The sequence below is a fragment of the Amaranthus tricolor genome, chromosome 2 (genome assembly GCF_026212465.1).
Source record: "Amaranthus tricolor cultivar Red isolate AtriRed21 chromosome 2, ASM2621246v1, whole genome shotgun sequence".
In the NCBI taxonomy this organism is placed as follows: domain Eukaryota; kingdom Viridiplantae; phylum Streptophyta; class Magnoliopsida; order Caryophyllales; family Amaranthaceae; genus Amaranthus; species Amaranthus tricolor.
Window position 1 is genome coordinate 29,439,899 of NC_080048.1, and position 21,277 is coordinate 29,461,175.

Below are 21,277 nucleotides of genomic sequence, written 5' to 3' on the forward strand. Positions count from 1 at the left end.
AATGTAAAATATACTCTATGCCACATTACCAATGTGAACATTTCATATATTTTTCTTTTTGTCTTTCGACACTTTTCATATGATCACATATGAAAGAATGAACCTAATGAATGCTTTGAATGCCTTTCTTACGCTCATAAATCCGTCAACAATTTGTGTACTGGTGCAAACAATCGGCTAGCATATGAAATGCTCAAAAAAAGTCCAAATTTAGTAGGGATCAATAATGTGACTTCTTGCTACTTTGCCTGTTTCCAATTATGAAGCTAGCTCTCACCTGTCTCATTAGTTATCCCAAAAGGTAGGTCTTCATCATCTCATATTTGTTCCTATGAGCGGTATACACCGGGTAAGATGATAATGATGATGATGATTATAGTTGAAAATTTGAAAATGGCTTCCCAAACCTTGTCATTTGCAAATTCTTCCTGCATAATTTCGTAATTATTAAAATCTACAATTTAAAATGAATTACTTGCTTCAAATACAAACTTAAGTGATATTGAAGTAGTTTATTATTACTATAAAAATTTTCCTTTCGGAGTAAATGTTTATTATGATTATAATCATTACATATGATTGTTTTCTTTACGTAGTATAAAAATCTTGGATTAAAGTTTAAATTTTATTAACCCTTCTTTCAAGTAGAATTATAAATGTTAAATTATAAGCGAGACTTGTGATACATCTCTTAGTCTATCCCAATACGTTCTAATTTGAGATTGTATATATAGTGATGAAATATATAACATAATTTAGAGCTCGTTATTATTGTATACTACTCCTGTTAGTTTTGATTGATTACTAACGTTTTTTTATTAGCAACAGCTGTTATGTTAGTCTTTTTTTAAGAGAAGAAAAAACTATGCTTTTTTGTACAAAAGGTATAAAGAAAATAAATGATGCTAAAATAAATTAAACCTACTTAATATTGTTTGTCATGTTAACAATATATTTGTATAGAAGTCATCCTACACCTCATATCTCAAAATGGAAGACTTCATGCAAAGGTATGAAGATGTTCTTTCCTGCACCTATAATTTTAGCCCAAAGACTCAAAGAACCATGTTAGATAAAAAATGTTGATAATCATATAAGTTATTTATCTTCAAATTAGTATGAGACATTTTAGAAAGGTTTCAATAATAACTCCGTGCGAACTTAGTCCAAGAGGAAAAATATCATATTAACACGAATCGTTCACAGCCGATGAATCCAATATGATGTTTTTTCATATTAGACATATTGGGCATGGAAATGAGTATCACCGGGTAAAATATATTATTTTTAAATTTAAATTGTCTTTATAAAAAGAGGTGTCATCAATTGAGGTGTAATTTATAATTATTGTTTTTACGGTAAAAAAGAGCTAACAAACTTATTCAGTAAATTTACATAGAATTACTACTGTCTTATTTGAATTAATGTATAAATATTAGTTTTCAAGATAAATTATAAATTTGATTTTCATCAAAATTTTCACTTTACTAACAAGCATAAATAAAAAACATAAAAATAAAAAATAAAAAAAAACTCACAAGTCACAATCACCCGGCCATGCAATGGCCTTAACTTTTAAGCCTGTGATCAATTTCAACAAAAGCACTACAACTAAGAGTCCAAACTTCTGAGTTGAGACCGTACCATTCTTAATTAATACTTCGTATGTATATTTAACTTTTTACGCAATTTAATATGTTATTTTGATTATTTATGTATTGATATATAGACATTTAAAGGTAATAAAAATTTTATATTATGAAAGTATGCGATTAGACGATTCAAACAAGATCCCACTTGCCTATATTCTTTTTAACACATTAACCATAATACATAAAATAAGCTTAAATGATAAATAGTATAAAAAATCATTATATAGCGAGTATTTCAAAACAAAGAATTACTAATACTACAAATTAAACACTACAATGTGAACGTTTGATACTATGACCTGCAAATTTTCAACTACCTCATTTATTAAAACAGTTGAAGGTTGGTACTCTATCTTACTTATGTACTATTTAATATCTTCATGTGATATTTACACATATAAAAAGAGCACTAAACCTTTTCTTAACTTCATACTACAATTTAGGAATTTTCCTTTTTAATTCGTTCAAATATTTTATTTGTACCAATTCTCAAAATAATTACAAAATAGATTATATTAACAATGAAGGTGTTTTTATTCCTGTTGTTGGTATTTATCTTTGTTGGTCTGGAATTTGATGTTGTCCAAAGTGGAACAATGGTGACTGGTGCAGTTTTTTGCGACCAGTGTAAAGATGGCCAAGTGTCCATGTTTGATTATCCTCTCTCTGGTAAGATTCATTCATCCATTTCAATATCTACTTTTAATATTAACATTTTATTCCAATGTGATGAAGTGTTGAGGAGTTGAATTTCTCCAAGATTTATTGATAAAATTAATAAAAAGATTATTTTTAATTGGCTATTAGTAGCAAAAATCACGAGTAACATCACATACATAAAATGTTTACATTATTTAATAAGCCATTATTTATTTATTAATAAATAAGTTATCTACAATAATTAAATTTAATTATCACATTATTAATTCAAAGTCTGTTATATATTAAATAAGTAATGATTAATGTATCTTATAATGTTATTATATTACATTGTGTGTTACTACTATAAGATCATACAAAATTATTTTTGTAAAACTTTTCATTCAAAAGTGTAAACATTAAATGAAATTTAAACATTTTTCTACATTCTATCTAACAAATAAAATATAAAATCACTAGTATACGCTTTATAGATAACCAACAATTCATCAATAATGAAGGATCATATATGAAAGATAGATCATCTATCTAATTGATAACCTTTTTACTTGGGGCAGGATCTACCCCAGTTCAATGTTGTCCATTGATAGGATTTAAAAAGTTTCGGAATATAATGGATTAATTAAATATATCAAATGATTCATTTGCATCAAATACACTTCTTACTTACGTGAAGTTAAAGATAATGTTTGATACTAAAGTTGAATAAATAACAATTATTTTTTAATCATTAACAAGAATAAAATTGTGTACATCTGATCTAAATCTTAGTTATATACTTATACGTATGAAATGTTGTTGTATAACAAAGGGTGATGACTGATGGCATGTTGTTATATAATTTCAGGGATGAAGGTAAGTATGGTATGTTCAGGAAGTGATGGAAAAATGACAACAGTTGGGAAAGACACCACAAATATGTTTGGCAACTATGGTATAACATTTGATGGAACCCCTGATTTGAGTACCTGTTTTGCTCAAATTTCACCAAATTCTAATGTGGACCCCAGTAATAAGTGTGGGGCTATTCCAGGCTCACCTAAATCAGTTAAACTTATGTTTAGCATGTTTGATATGGCAATGTATACTGTTGATCCTCTAATTTCTCAGCCTGCTCAGCCTATGTCTTCTTGTTCAACCCCTTCATCACCTCCTACTTCTCCTAGTCCAGTCACCTTACCACCTCCTACTAGCTCGAATCCACCACCGATGGGACCCATCGTTCCGGTCACTCCATCGGCTCCGCCCAAAGCTCCGGCACCGGCTTTTCAGCTTCCACCTATGATTCCCTTGCCACCAGCACCGTTCTTGAGAAGTTCGGCATGCTCATATGAGTGAGTTTATTCCTGAATTTCCATTCTATTTCTTGTGGTCATAACTTGTGCAAATCATCACCTCACTTAGAGGTAATTTAACAAATGATAAATGTTTGAAAATCATGTGTATTGAGTTGGTTTAATGGTTGAAGATTTTCCAATCATAATGTTACAATGGTTTAACTTACACTATTTACAAACAATATTAATTATGTTTCTTGTTGTCTGTAGAAGATTCTCTACACTTATTATGATAAAAAAAACATGTAATAAATATTTAAAAAATAATCGACTTATAATTCCACTTTGAATAATTAGAGATAACTTGACTGACATATAAACATGATAATTAGTTTAAGGATTGTTGTGAATTAGAAAAATGATCGACAATTATTAGAGAAATGTTATTTTCAAAAAATTTTTTTGTGAATTAGAGATTCTCTAGCCTTAGCCCGATAAAAATACATGTAATTAAGTTATGTCCAGCATTTTTGTTTTGATATTTTTTCCAAAATTAGTTCTACTTATAATTTAATTTAATTAGAGTGTTTGATAAATGACTTTTAGGTTAACTATTTTAGATTAATCTTTTGCTTTTTAATTGGTAAAAAAGTCAAAAACTTGTTTAGTAAATGACTTTTTAGTTGTTTTAAGCCACAATGAAAAATACTAAGTTGGTTGTCTATTTTCATTGGCTCGTTGCTAATGAGCTACTCTAATGAGAAACCATCTTTCGGTAAGACAATCTCAACATAAGAAGCTCATTTGCTAATAATTGCATGCTAATACAAAATTTATGATTGCTAATTAGCTTCCTTATTAAGAAGAAATAACATTTCCAATCAAACAAACTAATAATGCCAAAAATGAGAATTAGACATCAAGCACGAAGACTTTTATAGGTGGTGTTTTTGACATAATAACTCCCTTCAAAAATGTACTTGTTGAGGAAATCTCTAGCCCATGGACCACGGCCTGTTCAAAGAAATTAAATAGCCTTAGATTTCTGTTCAAGGAACAAAGTACATTTTAGCCATTTCAGGATATAATGAACTACTCTTGAATCCTAATTATTATGTTTAGTGATAATTCACAACAATCTTTTTTTGAAAATTTTGTTTGGCATAACAAACAAACGTATTGAAAAATTTGGTTTTATTTTAATTGAAATATTTTTCTCAAATAAAATTTTTTGTTCGATTCTCATTATCTCTTCCCTTCATTCCTTCGACATATCATGCAGTAACAAATCTACCAAACAATAATACATTTGACTATGACCATGCAACCTACTATATATTAATAAAGCACGTAGTATTATCTTACCAAGTAGATATATTTATACATGAGCAAAAAGAACATAATAATTAAAACCTACGAATTTATACTTTTATTAGTTTCATTTTAAAGTACAACAATAATAATTTTAGAGACTTAATCTTAAAAAATTAAGTTTGACTACATAAATTAATATTCAAGTTTAATTGTTCTTCAGATGAAATCTTTTTCTCTATCCACAACAAAAGAAAACAATTATTGGCAAAACAAAATTTTGCATCATTCAATAATAGAAATCTTTTTTTTAAGAAAAAAAAAAACAATAGAAATCAAATCTACTACTCATTTATATCTAGTGCTTTTCATTTAATAGTTTTTTCCCAATTCAAACAAAAGACAACTAGATAACTATTTTATATTTCTGGTAACATAATTATTCATAAGAAAATATTCTCCCTATTTTCAAATGTTTTTCTCACTCATTTTTTTCGCAGATTCTATTACAAACATTAAAATCAAATAATTTAACTGTGAGTTTTTAAAAATTCAAAAAAGTTGATATTTAGAAAGTATGTAATGAGAAAAATATAACTATCTAACGATGTAAATCAATGAGAAATCGTAGTCAAAGTTTGACACTAAAATTCGTAAATTCTATTTGACAAGAACATATAAAAAAGAAGGGAGTAATTTTTGAAGAAAATAATAATACGGGAAATAAAGTGTTTGGCGGTGAATACTGATTTTGTATTAAGTTTTAACTAAGTATTACATCATGTATATATACACTGAAAAGAAAGCTAAATATGACACTATTTTTTATAGAATAATAACATTCCCTAAATATACTTAAGAAATAGTCTTATTTCCTACAATTTTAACTGAAACAATTATCAAGATATCAATTACCTTCTTAATTAGTAAACGGAAAATTAATTAATAATATTCTATAATACAAATATTAAAAGCTAATAAATAAAAAAACGAAATGATGCAGTTATTGGATGAAGGCAGAGTACAAATGCTACTGGAGAGCAGTAAAGCCAGAAACATCAGTAGCAGAAGTATTTGGTCCATTAGCAGCCCAAAAATATGGGAGTGACATAACATTATATGCAAGCCTACAAGGTAAGGGTGACCCTTACAAAACCCTCTTAAGGGAATCTGTAACTGCACTTCTCAACTCTTGGAATAGCATGCGTTTTCCTTACTTTGCACCTCAAGTTCTTCACCACTTCAACAAGGCTTTAATGTCTGATTCTACATCTAGTGTGCTTCAAACAGCTTTGAAGTTCAGGAGGGTTAATACTGGATCTCCTTGCAAATTTGAAACTTGCAAGTCCTGATTATATATTAATCATACTGTTATATATATAATGTACTGGAGTATTTTTTAATAATTGTATTGTTAGGTACTTTTGATTTACATATATTGTACTTAATTTAGTTTATAATTTATAAGAGTTCATCTTCGTAGTACTTGACTACTAGTTAATGTTGTAGGGATCAGATCAGATTAATATTAGAGGCATGGACTATATATATATATATATATATATATATATATATATATATATACTAGTTGCTGAAATCCTCTTGAATTCTCTCTCATCTGCATTTATGTAGTATCATCATTAATTATACTAATGAAGAAACAGACTGACACATGTCAATCTGTCCTTCATTAGTTTCCCGCCCACATGAATGCCTGAAATATAGAAACGTTATCTTCCAAAATTTTCTGTAATATTGTCAATATAAAATATATAATTACATATTTTCTATAATATTGTCAATAAATTCCGTATAATTACAATATCATTTCCTTAAATACAAAAATTATTGACAACCAATCTGTAATTTTCTGTAATATTGTCAATATAAAATATAATTACAAATTTTCTGTAACATTGTCAATAAATTCTGTATAATTACAATATCATTTCCTAAAATACAGAAATTATTGACAACCAATCTGTAATTTTCTGTAATATTGTCAATATAAAATATATAATTACAAATTTTCTGTAATATTGTCAATAAATTCTGTATAATTACAATATCATTTCCTAAAATACAGAAATTATTAACAATCAATCAGTAATTGAGACACTAAAGAATTAAAACAGAATAAATACTTCTCTAAAACATGAATAAAGCAATTTATTTAGAACACAGTTTGTCAAATTCTCACCCACATTTTAAAATTAATTATACTGATTTTAGATATTAAATCAAAAAAGTCATAAGAGAAGCAATAAAATTACAGTGAAGTCCAAATTTGATTTTTAGGGTTCTATTTGGGGAAAATTGAGGGGATTTTATTTTTAGAGATTTTATTTTGGAAATAGAACAAAATTAACTTTGAGAATAATACAAAAATAACATTACAGAAAATTTTAGGATTATTGAACCCTGCTTTCATGCTATAAATGCATGAAAAATTTTAACCTTTTGTCATTCACCTATCAAACACTACAAATATTTTAGCCCTTTGTCATTCACCTATCAAACACTTCAATAATTTTAGCCCTTTGTCATTCATTTCAGGTTTTTAGCACAAAGTATCCCTATGGCTCGAAGCTACCACATGATTAGAAATATTGTGGGAGAAACCGGAACATGGAGAATAAAAATCAAAGCAATTTATCAATGGAAAACATATGAACAGAATGGTGAAGTGACTTATTGATGAAGAGGTTTAGCAAAAACATGTTTTACATAATAGACTATCTTACATGTTTTGGTTTTGTTTACTATTTATTTAACTGATGAAAAAATGTTAATTTACAGGGTACTAGAATTCAAGCTATTATCTCAAAGTATGTATAATCTGCTCATCAAGATAAAATCAAGGAGGGAGAACATTATTATATCACAAGGTTTAAAGTGACCGAAAATATTGGAGACTATAAACCAACTAAACACAATCACAAGATAATTTTTCTCAAGAACTCTGTCATAAGAAACTGCAATGACATAACAATTCCAGCAGGTCGATTTAATTTTGCCAATTTCAATGACATACTTGCTTTGAAATATGACACAACAATATTGACAGGTTTACCAACAATTCTAATACATTGAACTGATTGCAAAACATTAAATAGCATAAATATTGACCTTTTACTTCTTCTATACAGACATAATTGCAGAAGTAACTGCATATAGTAATGTAAATGATGGTTTCAAATTATCAATCAACATTGAATTGATTGATGAGGAGTAAGTCATTTTAATATCATATTTTATTAAAATTAAATTACAGAAAAATTGAGATTAAATAATTATTTAAACCTTGTGTTTGATGTAGGAACAACCAAATTTCAGGAACGTTTTGGGAACAATATGCAGAGGAGATTTATAGTTACGTATCCAAACCAGAGAATAATAGATCTTTTGTGATTATTATTCAATATGTAAAAGTCAAATTATGGAGAGGTAATAAGCATTTTAAAATAACCTGATTGAATGTTGCATGATTAAGAAAATACTTATCTTATTTAATAACTCTTTATCCATATGTATTAGGTACGACATCATTGACCAATTCAATGTTCATAACGCGACTCACCATTGAACCTGATATTCATGAAGTGCATGAATTTAAAAACAGGTATAAATATCATTTAAAACTTATTTAGTTATGCATGGGGGCTTAGTAAATGTGTGCATCTGAAAAATCTAGATATTAATACCAAGCCCCAAATTAAACATGTACCAAATTCAAATACCTAACAAAATGCACCATCAATTACTGTTTTATTTTATTCAACAGAAGGAAACTCAACGACGGTTCAATAATTCAATGGTCATTGCTTGATGAGTCTAATCACAGTTTAAAATCATCAGAATTAATATTTCTTCATAATCAGGAGGCTGTGCAATTGAAGGATATAGTGCTGCTGCAAAAGGTTATATTTACAACTTTAATTTATAAGAATCTTAAATACAAAACTAAACCACTGAATTTTATGCAAATTGTAAACTACAGGAAGGTTACTATGTCACATATGGCACAATCACATCTATTGATTGTGAGCACGAATGGTCTTATTCATCATGTTACAAATGCTATGATGCTGTTCAAAAAGAGTCAGATGGTTCCATGAGTTGTCTTACATGCAAAGTACTTATTCTAATTGTTTGGCCAAGGTAAATAATTTACATAAAATTTTTGGCTTTTGAATTCTATTGATTAACAAGTAAAACAAGTAAAATTTCAACAATACACTCAACTAATCTAAATTCCATCAATGTGAATTAAAGGTACAAGATTTTTGTGCGTGTTTCGGATGGTGTTGGGCAATCCAATTTTTTTCTTTTTGATTCACAAGTGAAGAAAGAATTACAAGTTACTGCTGAAGAGTTAATTGATAAACAGGTTAAGGTAATTATTATTAGCATTGAACTATTACATTTTCTGAAAAAAATAAAAAAAATATATAAAATTTGTCCCATTATTTTCATATTATTTTTATAGAATGGAGATACTGAGACGTTTCCAGAGGACACTAGTGGAAAAAACCTCATTTGTTGCGGTTTTTTTGCCATTATTTGCTGCGGTTTTGGCCCCCAGCAATAGTGATAGCAGCAAATGTCCTACTTTAAATGTTGCGGTTCAAAACCGCAGCAAATAAAGGCATTATTTGCTGCGGTCATGGGCAAAAACCGCAGCAAATAAGGAGCGTTATTTTTTGCGGTCAGGGCAAAAACCGCAGCAAATAAGGAGGGTTATTTGCTGCGGTCAGGGGCAAAACCGCAGCAAATAACTCTTTTTTTTTTCTTTTTCCGTTTTATCCTTATAATAATGCAATAATAATAGAATGTAATAACAGTGATTAATCCAATGATAATCACAGATAATCAACATTAATCTCTTTGTAATAATAAACTCTCGCTCGTATATATAATATAATATTATGTACGTACATATATATATATATATATATATATATATATATATATATATATATATATATATATATATATATATATTTATATATATATATATATATATATATATATATATATATATATTTATATATATATATATATATATATATATATATATATGTATATATATATACATTAAAGTATAAAAAATAATCTATACTAATTACAATTTATCAAGGACAAATATTAGCAAGATACGCGGCAATCTTGTCTTTTAATTCGCGCATCTCTTCACTTCTCAAAGAGCGTGTTTCCCTCGGAATGTCGTTTAAAACCTATATATAATATCAAAATAAAAGATTAATATAGAAATAAACATTAGATTTTACCAATAATATATTTAATTAAGAACGTAACAAATACTTACGGCATCTATATTTTCGACTCCAAAGTCCTTCACGGAATTTATAATATCGTCCATATACTTCAGCGCGTAGTAGCCGCAGTCAACGGAAGAAGAAGGTTGTTGAAAGCACTAAGAGAAAATAGATGTTAATTTAAAAAACGGTTAAAAACACATAATATCGCAACTTAACACATAAATTCTAGAATATGACTATGATTTTCAATTCTAACAACTTCTACACAATAATATATACCAAATAGTGTTGTGTGCCAAGTTTCGTGCAAAACAAACAAAGTTTGAGCTACTTTACGCGCGAAATTGACAAAAACGCTAAAAAACCCTTAAAATCGCAACTTAACACCTAATTTCTAGCATATGACTATTATTTTCAATTCTAACCATTTCAACACAATAATATATGCCAAATAGTGTCGTGTGCCAAGTTTCGTGCATAACAAACCATGTTTGACCTACTTTACGCGCGAAATTGACAAAAACGCTTAAAAACCCTTAAAATCGCAACTTAACTTCTAATTTCTATCATATGACTATTATTTTCAATTCTAACCATTTCAACACAATAATATATGCCAAATAGTGTTGTGTGCCAAGTTTCGTGCATAACAAACCATGTTTGACCTACTTTACGCGCGAAATTGACAAAAACGCTTAAAAACCCTTAAAATCGCAACTTAACTTCTAATTTCTAGCATATGACTATTATTATCAATTCTAACCATTTCAACACAATAATATATGCCAAATAGTGTTGTGTGCCAAGTTTCGTGCATAACAAACCATGTTTGACCTACTTTACACGCGAAATTGACACAGCAGCAAACTAGTGACCAGACCACCTTGCACGACACGTGGAGACCAAACCCATGCATCCAGGACCTAGGCTAAAATGGAAATGGAATCTTGGTACTTGGATCTAGCAATTTAAATTAATAAGTGCTTATATATTTAAAAACTATGTACCTGTAGCACTGGCTCCGGAGTTGGCTCCTGATTTTGAGCAACAAAGTTTATGTTCTACGGTGTGGTGTTTTCCCCTTCAGGGGTATTAATAATGAGCTGGAGTGCTACGGGGTAATGAGCTCGGGTGTTAACGAACTCTAACTAACCACAAAATTAAGTAATAATCATTCATTTAACACTAATTAACCCAAATGATAACACAATGTTCATTTAACACTATCCAAATGGTATTTATTATAGTAACCATAATTAATAATATTCATATAAAAACAATAAAAATTAATAATTAATAATGTTTTTTAAGATTGTTAACGATGACTTCAATACTATAAAAAGTGATCATTTTAAACTTGTAGGTGATTACTTTATAACTATAATTGGTCACTTTAGAATTGCTAGAAATTATTTGAAGGTACTTAAACTCTTTGATTATAAATAATCTTTCTAAAAATTTTAAATAAAATAAAATTTAAAGTTATAGTTGACTTTAATATACATCAAATTAACCTAATAGTGATCTTATTTGAAAATTTATGATACTACAAACTAGACGTAGAGTACAAACAAGCATAAGTCCAATTCACTCTTAAAATCCGGTCTAGTGGCTTACCAAGAAGGACTGATTTATAGATTATGTATCATGCATTATTTTTCCAGTTAAGGGAATGATTTAAAAAAAAAAAAAAAGCGTTGTTGAAAGAATTTTACAAATAAAATTGATTTATATGAATGTGAATTATAGAATGTGATTAGATCATTCGCATATTATTTCTAGTGAATTATATAATTCTATAATTCTAATCACAAACTACAAACAACTCATACATCAATGAACTCTAACAACAACATAAACGAATCATACACATTTAAAACTTAAACGAACAAGAAACTTAAAAATTAAAAATACTTTCTGAACAAAAAATTATTTACTCCACAAATAATAATATACTAGTATTATTTATCAACTAGGAGTATTATTATTTTGTATTAACTATAATAGAAATAACATGAAAAATAAGAATGCAATATTAATATTTTCATATTAAAATTTTCATCTCTGAATCGAAAGAGATGAAACAAATTTAAGTAGAAAGGAGATCAGAGTAGCAAGCTAACCTTGAATTTCTATAATTTCTAGTGCATAAACGAACATGTATGACAAATCAAAATTAAAACTTAAAAACAACAACATACACATTCATAAAGTATGAAAAATTTAAACCTAATTTACAAAATCAAAATGAAAAAGATACCTTGAATTTCGTGGGTTTGAGAGAAAATGTAGAACAAGAAGAAGAAAATGGTGTGATAATGGCGTGATAATGGTTTGAGAGAAGGATGAAGATGAACACAAGAAACGAACACAAATCTTGATTATGCTTAATCTTACGTTGGTTAAGATGAAGAACGATACGTTGTAGTCGAGTTTTTTCAATGGGTTTGAGAAGAGGAAACGTTGTGTAGTCGAGTTTTGTGAAAAAAAATGGCGGGCTGTGTAATTAAAGTGATGAAGAAGCGTGTTGTATACAATAAGATAGGTTATTTGCTGCGGGCCTTAACCAACCGCAGCAATAAAAGCTTTTTTTTTAAATTTTGCCATGTTAAAACAGTTATTTTGGGATATTTGCTGTGGGCTCAATGATAACCGCAACAATAAATGCAATTAATACGGTTATTTGCTGCGGGCCCTAGCCAACCGCAGCAATTAATGCTTTTTTTTTTAATTTTGCTATGTGTTAACGGTAATTTTGGATTATTTGCTGCGGGCCCATAAATAACCGCAGCAATTAATATTAGAATGGCGTATTTGCTGCGGTCAACCAACAAAAACCGCAGCAATTAGTTCTTTTTTTTTCCAAATCTTTTTCCTATTTATTGCTGCGAATAAACAAAAACCGCAGCAAATGATAAGCAGCAAATACGTTTTTTTCCACTAGTGGGAGTTGGAAAAACTCATCAATAAAAAGTATTTGTTTGTGTTTAAAGTTAACAAATACTTTAACATAGAAAAGAAAAGCAAGTCATATTCGGTAAGTAAGCTCACTGATGATGAAGAGCTAATTTTAAAATTCTGCCAGTGTTTGTACTCCAAAAAGGTATTAGCTTTTTTCTCAAGATACAAGTTTATTCATATCACATATATAAATTAAACTACCAAATGACTAAATGTTAATTTTTCAATTAGAAGGAAAATGATAATACTGTTGAATCAAAAGAACATTCCACTTCTATGAATCAAGATATTATGCAGGTAATATTTTTTAGTTTGTATGATATGATATGTTCATAAAAGTATATGTAAACATTATTGAACATAATTATTTCAAATGCAGAATTGTGACTCAACAACAGAAAATAGCAACTTTCAAACACCAATTAAAGGAGGATTGGAGAAGGTCATTGACATTAGTGACTGTGAATATTCCACAAATAAGAAGACAGTTGAGGATCAAATCAATACTAAAAGAGGTTTGGACAACATATATGACATAAGTGATCTTGAGTGTTCTACCAGCAAAAAACATATTGTTGTGAAGAAGGAGAAGGACCCTATAATAAATTAGATCTATTACTTCTAATATACAATGTTTTTTAGTTTATTTTTATTAGTTGATGCATTAGGTGGACTGTGTTTTTAGAATAATTGATTCATGTTGAGTCATTGTTATTGTTTTTGGAATTATTTATGTTCAAAACTATAATCTGTTTACTTATCTATTAACTTTTCAATAATTTATAGCAATTAATTTCTATTTATTTACTAATCCTTGACAAATCAAACATTTTCAAATGTTCATATGAGAATGTTTACAATATATAACACCACTAAATAATTTATAGCAATAATATCAATTACTGTTTATGATTTTCATCCTTTTAAACCAATACTTCGTAAATAAACCAAAACTTTGTAAATAATTGTTATCATTTAAAACCCAACATTATATTGTATAAACATAATATTAATAAAACAAAACGCATGAGCTGCGATGATTAAATGGCTCTAATCCAAAATCATGTAAACATAATTAGTAAACACACTCAACGATTGAAATACTATGAAATAATTTAGCTTACATGAAAAAGTTAAATAAATTAATCGATAAATCAACATTGTATACTAAAAGATCTAATTTTTCATATTTTATATATATTAAATGTGTATATAACAATTTTAAAAACTTTATAAGTAGTAAATTAAATATGGTTCATAGAATTAATGTGCTATTCACTTGAAAGATAAAAAGTTTGATTTGTTAAAAGGTTAATACTGATACAATATAAGTAAAAATAAATAAATTCTTGCGATAAGTTAATACTGATACAGCATGATTAAAATAAATAAATTCTAACGATGACTACATGACTCTAAGAAATGAAGACCTACACTTGAAGTTCGATATAAATGTTAAATAAATTCAGTAAAAAAATAATGATTTAATTTATACAATAAATTAACTATTTTAAAGATTAATATAACTTTTACAAAAATATCACCCTATTATTTAGAAAAGAAACAAATATATCATAAAGATACCAATCAACATGATCATCAAATATATTACACTCAAAAATATCATGCAACCGCAATAATATGGAAACAAAGATCATATGCAAGATCATAAAAAATTACAGTATAAACAAGATAAATTTGGTAAGTATATTAAAAATGATACATATAATATGATTCTATATGTTAATTTTAATATAAATGCACTTTTGAGGAAAACACAGTTTCTATATTTAACTTGGATGCTATTAACATCATTCAACAAACAATTTACAATAATAAGTTATGGTTTTATTAATTGTCTGGTTTTTTTAAATATAAATGATAAATGGAGCTAAATAATAGTTGATTTGTACTTTTTTCTCTAGATGAAGTTGGGAATTCTAAGCATGGAGAATTATAGTCTTTCAAAAATTGCAAGAATGAATAGAAAAAGAATAATTGAAAAGCGAAAGAAACATCAGAATGACACACAATTGACTAAAGGTAACTTTTAAACAATTGTAATTGCTTTATAATTATTATATAAAAAATTAAATTATATTAAATATATTTTACTTGATGAACGCAGGAATTTCTATTGAATCATCAAAGTCGTCGTCAGATACTCAAACAGTGCAAAGTTTAAAAACTCAAATGAGTCCATTGTCAGACATAACAAATGGTATATATTCTTTAACATTAACAAAATTCATTATTATTTAATTTTTGATTTACATTTGTAATTTATAAGACAATATTTTATTTGATATAAGTTATAAGAAATGTTGATAAATTTCTAATGCAACATTATTTCTAAATGTATAAAGAAAATACCATTAAGAACCAAGTGATTCCAAGCTTTGTGTACATATCTTTAACAAACGCCCCCACATTGTTAACAGCATGAATTCATGTATAAAAATTGAATAGATCAACAGTTAGTTCTATTATCAAATGTATAAATAAAATGCATTCATCATCAAACAATAAAGGTAATTGTTTAACATGTTAATTTACATCAAACAGTCTTTTTAAACATCTAGACCAAAGAACATAATGTATAATAATAGATACGTTTTTCATATTGTTTTTTTTTCAAGTAATAATTGTACAAAACAATTTTATTAAAGTTATTTTTAAAGGAAAATTGAAGACATTTTTTAATAAATACTGAGTAGTTTATTTTTTTCATGTATATACACACTTAAAGTACAACAAAATTATAATTTATAATCAGAAAATAGTTAGAAGATTATTACATATTGATATGAACAAACAGATTTACTTTTTCCAAGCGTCATATTATTTATTATTTATTAGAGTTAACCAAAAAACTATCAGTCAGTTTAAATAATAGATCGATCTGGAAATTGGCTTAATAACTATGTTAAATTACTCAAAATAAAACATGCATAATTATTGTACACATATAGTATTAATTTATGAACTAAATTATGTTCTACCTTTTAAAGGTCATATAATTTTTAAAAAAATAAACCCAAAAAATTAGCTGATTAGTTGAATGATAATCTAGAAATTATTTTAACAATTATATTAACTCATTCAAAATCAAACATGGATAAAACTGTAGATCAAATTATAATCCAGTTAACTACATATTAAAAAAGTATAAACATCTATCAACAAAATTGTAAGTATTATCATATATATGAAAGAGGTATACCTGATTTTATTTAGAGGAGTAGATAAACCAGAAACCAATTGTGAAATTTCTCCTAATATTATATGAAAACCCTTTTAAATATTGAAAAGTCGATTCATCGTATTATAAACAAACCAATTTTAGAAAAAAAAAATAATCGCTTTTCAACTTAAAGAAATGATAAATCGATCTATTTTTTCATATGAAAATCTACATAAATCAAATAAAAATTTTCAAACAAAACAAAAATAAAATTCTATAAAAATAAAAGGATAAAATCGTTTAGTATTTTCGAAATTGTTTAAAATACCAGTGATACTATCACATGTTAAACTAATTTATCAAAAGTCTACTACAAAAAATAAATTTCTACATAAAAAATAATAAATCGACTTAGTTTTTTATAAGATTTATCTAGACAAATCAATTAAGACATTTTTAGAGAAGAAAAATACCGGTGATACTATTAAAATTGAAAGATAAACTTACATATATTTTTTAATCTGACTTGAAAAAACCCGTAAAAACTACATAAAAGTCTTAGATTAATAAGAGTTGGATGGTTAGAAAGAGAAAAAAATTGGAGTTTAGAAATGGCAAATGAAAGAGATGAGTAAGTAGCTGAGTAAATAGCTGTGCAAGTACATTACTACTAAACTGACAAATGCAATACTCATAGCCTATAGCCTATGCATTTACTCCAACACCATTTCCCAAGACAAAATCATCATGACTTGAAAAACCAAAACGATATTGGAACATGGTTTTGGCCCATTGTTTTCCAATGCCGGTTTTTACTTTGTTTTACTTTTACCCACTCTTTTCGTTTTTTCATTTATTTTATACACAAATCAATATATTGTTTAAATTACTAATATTTATAATTGGAGATAATTTAATATTGTAAAAAATTGTATTAATAAAAATAAAATCTAGAAAACTCAAATAGTATCATACTTTGCTATTTTTAGTATGAGTTTTTGACTTTTATGCCCTTAGTAGCTTTATCCTATTTTCATTTATACCCTTCATTACCTATACTAATTTTCTAGATTTACATTAAAAACCCATAATACCACTCTCTTTCCTACCCTTTATGGTCCCACTTTTGACTCTCCTTAAAATCCATAAAAAGTCAAATGGGACTCTTAAGATGAATAGGTGGGAGTATAATTTTTAATGTTTACGAATTATATTTTATATCAAATATTTTATCACATTTGTACAATCGATTTTTCTCATCCACGTTAAAAACGTAGTCATGCCGCAGCACCAAGCCTATACTTTTACTCTAATACTGTTTCCCAACACAAAATCATCATGACTTGAAAAAATAAAATGGTATTGGAACATGGTTTTGGCCCATTGTTTTCTAATGCCATATTATATGAATGGTTTTTACTTTTGTTTTACCCACTCTTTTCTGTTATTGTTTTTTCATTTATTTTATAAACAAATTAATATATTGCTTAAATTACTAATATTTATAATTGGAGATAATTTAATATTGTAAAAAATTGTATTAATAAAAATTAAATCTAGACGAATCAAATAATATCACACTTTGCTATTTTCTCTTATCCATTATTATTGTCTTATGTGATTTTGATATTTTTTCAATTAATTATTTTAATCTTAAATATCATTAATTATACTTGATTATAAATGATTACATGTTAAAAAAAATTACTTTTAATAAAAATAGATTAAAAGATGATCTTTAGGAAAGGGGAAATAAATAAATAATTTCATAATCTTTATAATTGGATCATTGTTAAGGATGGTGTAAGAATGATTGATAAATATTGTTCGAAAATCAAATGGGATAACAATAATGAATTAAAAAGTTTACAATTTAGCATATCAATTTTTTATAAAATATAATTTTTAATGTTTAGGAATTATATTTTATATCTAATATTTTATCACATTTGTATAGTCGATTTTTCTCATCCACGTTCAAAACGTCGTCATACTGCGCACCAAGCCTATAACCCAGACAATGAAGGTTCATTTTCAGGTAATTCTCACATGACTCAAAAATATTACCAGTTTTAATATGGATTGTAAGTATGATGAAAAAAATAATTATTGTACATTTTATTAATAGACTTATGACTTTTATTAATAATAGTTTTTTATTCTTTGATTTATAGTAGTTGATTTATCGCAATTACAAAAAAATAATCATTAAAAAATGCAAAGTTTTCATTATGCTGTATGAAAGGCAAAGTTCAAATTCCTACACTTAAAAATCCACCGAGATTTTTGGAGGATTTATTGAGCAGGAAAGATTCTAGAAGTAGATATTTTGTTGAAAATATACGTGCGTTCAACATGATGTTTGCATTTACATCAATGGGAGGTCGAGTAGATAATACTGTTAACAAAGGTCGAGGGCCATATTGTTTTAGACTAGGAGGTCAAAATTACCATAGAATTGGTAGTTTGTTGCCAACAGAAGGAAATACAGCAAAGTTTCAACAATTATACATCGTAGATACTGAAAATGAGATTGAAAACAGAAAACGTGCTTTTAGGTAATTTACAATAAATTATTTTTTTAATATTATAATTTATGTTTAAGTAAAATATATGAATGTATTTTTTGACCATTCATTTCAGTTCTGAAACTATGAAGGAATTTGATGATGTTTTGTTGGAAAAATTAAAACAAATGATTGATGAATTTAACCCGTATGCTAAGGTATACAGAATGGCAAGAGACAGAATTGACTTGAATAATGAGGTTAACATTCAATTAAAGTTGATTGGGAAAAGAGCTACAGATGGTAGGACATATAATATGCCATCTGCATCTGAAGTAGCTGCCCTTATTGTAGGAGATATTGGTAGTTCGTGTGAAGAGAGAGACATAATTATTGAGAATCGAAGTAGATTATTGAAGCGTATTAGTGAGTTGCACCCCTCATATCTAGCTTTACAATATCCCTTAATTTTTGTATATGGAGAAGATCGGTATAGAATTGGTATAAATCATAGAGGATTGGAGTCTTACTCTTCATCGAATTCTAATCAAAGGATCAAATTAACCATGCGTGAATGGTTTGCCTATAGACTGATGGATAGGGAAAATGAAGCAGATACAATTTTACGATCTGGAAAATTATTTCAACAGTTTATCGTTGATGGGTGGACAATGATTGAATTACAAAGGCTATTTTTTGTCCGTAAAAATCAAACGCTATTAAGGGCTGAAAATTATAATAGCCTGCTTGATTCAAATTCTAATGGTATTCCAGATTTATCTAATACTGGTCGTCGCGTCATGTTGTGTTGCCATCTACATTCCATGGAGGTGATCGTTTTATGACTGAACTATATCATGATGCTATGGGAATTTGCAAGACATATGGATATCCGCACCTGTTCATTACATTCACGTGTAATTCACAATGGCCTGAAATATCTAGATTTGTTAAGAAGAGGAATTTGCGTCTTGAAGATAGACCAGATATACTTTGTCGAGTATTCAAGCTTAAATTGGACCAGTTGTTGAAAGATATTACAAAAGGAAGTTTGTTTGGCAAAGCCAATGCAGGTTTGTTACTTACTTTGTTTCGTTCATTTTATAGATAAATATTGAAGAAGATTTAATTTATTTAACATGCTTCTAATTTTAATTTATTTGCAGTTGTCTATAGTGTTGAATTTCAAAAAAGAGGACTACCACATGCACATATTGTATTATTTCTACATCGAGACGATAAAATTCCAAGAATAGAAGATGTAGACAACATAATATCTGCAAAGATTCCAGATAAAAATCTTTTTCCCATTTTGTACGAGAATATAAAAGACTTTATGATACATGGTCCATGTGGTACCTTAAATTTAAATTCACCGTGTATGAGAGATAGAAGCTGTAATAAAAGATATCCAAAACAATTCAACAATACTACAGTACTAAGTGATGAAGGATATCCTGTGTACAGGAGAAGGGATACGGGGGCTACTGTGGACAAAAACAATGTGTCAATTGATAATCGTTTTGTTGTTCCTTATAACCTTACGTTACTTTTGAAATATCAGGCACACATAAATGTAGAGTGGTGCAATCAGTCTCGGGCAATCAAATATTTATTCAAGTACATTAATAAGGGTAATGATAGAGTAACAGCAGGATTAGTTAGGAAACGAAATGAGAATGCCGATGATAATACTATCGACGAGATCAAAGAATATTATGATTGTCGTTATGTTTCGGCTTGTGAGGCTATTTGGAGAATTTTTTCCTTCGAGATTCACTATAGGCTTCCTTCTGTTGAGAGACTGAATTTTCACCTACCAGGAGAACAAACTGTTGTGTTCAATGAAAATGAAACTATTGAAAATGTCTTGAATAAAACTTTGGTTGATAAGTCAATGTTTTTGACTTGGATGGAATGTAATTCTAGATTTGAAGAAGCTAGAGAACTTCGGTATTTTGAATTTCCGGGAAAATTTGTTTGGAAGAGAAAAGAGCGTGAGTGGACCATTCGTAAGAGAGGTTTTTCTATCGATAGACTTTATCATGTATCTCCAGGATGTGGGGAACGATATTACTTACGCACACTTCTGAACTATGTTAAGGGCCCAACAAGTTTCGAAGATATTCGTACCATAAATGGTGTTCTCTACCCTACATTTAAAGATGCTTGCTATGCAATGGGTTTGTTAGATGATGATAAAGAATACATTGATGGTATATTAGAGGCAAGTTTTTGGGGATTTGCACACTACTTAAGAAAATTATTTGCCATTTTGCTTATGTTTAATAGTATATCCAGACCTGAATTTGTATGGAACAGTACATGACATGTGCTTTCAGAAGATGTACTATATAGGCAACGCATGATACTTCGAGTTCCCGGTAATTTTTTTTAATTATTTAATTTAATTAAGAAATAGCTTTATTAATCATGTTCAACC

At 27.8% G+C, this 21,277-nt stretch overlaps 1 protein-coding gene and 1 pseudogene across 1 annotated transcript; both read left to right on the plus strand.

Moving 5' to 3' along the window:
* Window positions 1-2,065: 2,065 nt before the first annotated feature.
* Window positions 2,066-6,385, plus strand: LOC130803667 (protodermal factor 1-like). The gene is made up of 3 exons (XM_057667872.1): window positions 2,066-2,321; window positions 3,160-3,646; window positions 5,904-6,385. The coding sequence occupies exons 1-3, from the start codon at window positions 2,174-2,176 to the stop codon at window positions 6,250-6,252; spliced, it is 984 nt and encodes a 327-aa protein (XP_057523855.1). The 5' UTR covers window positions 2,066-2,173; the 3' UTR covers window positions 6,253-6,385.
* An 11,962-nt stretch (window positions 6,386-18,347) lies between these two features.
* Window positions 18,348-21,277, plus strand: part of LOC130805697 (uncharacterized) — a 4,638-nt pseudogene continuing 1,708 nt past the window's right edge.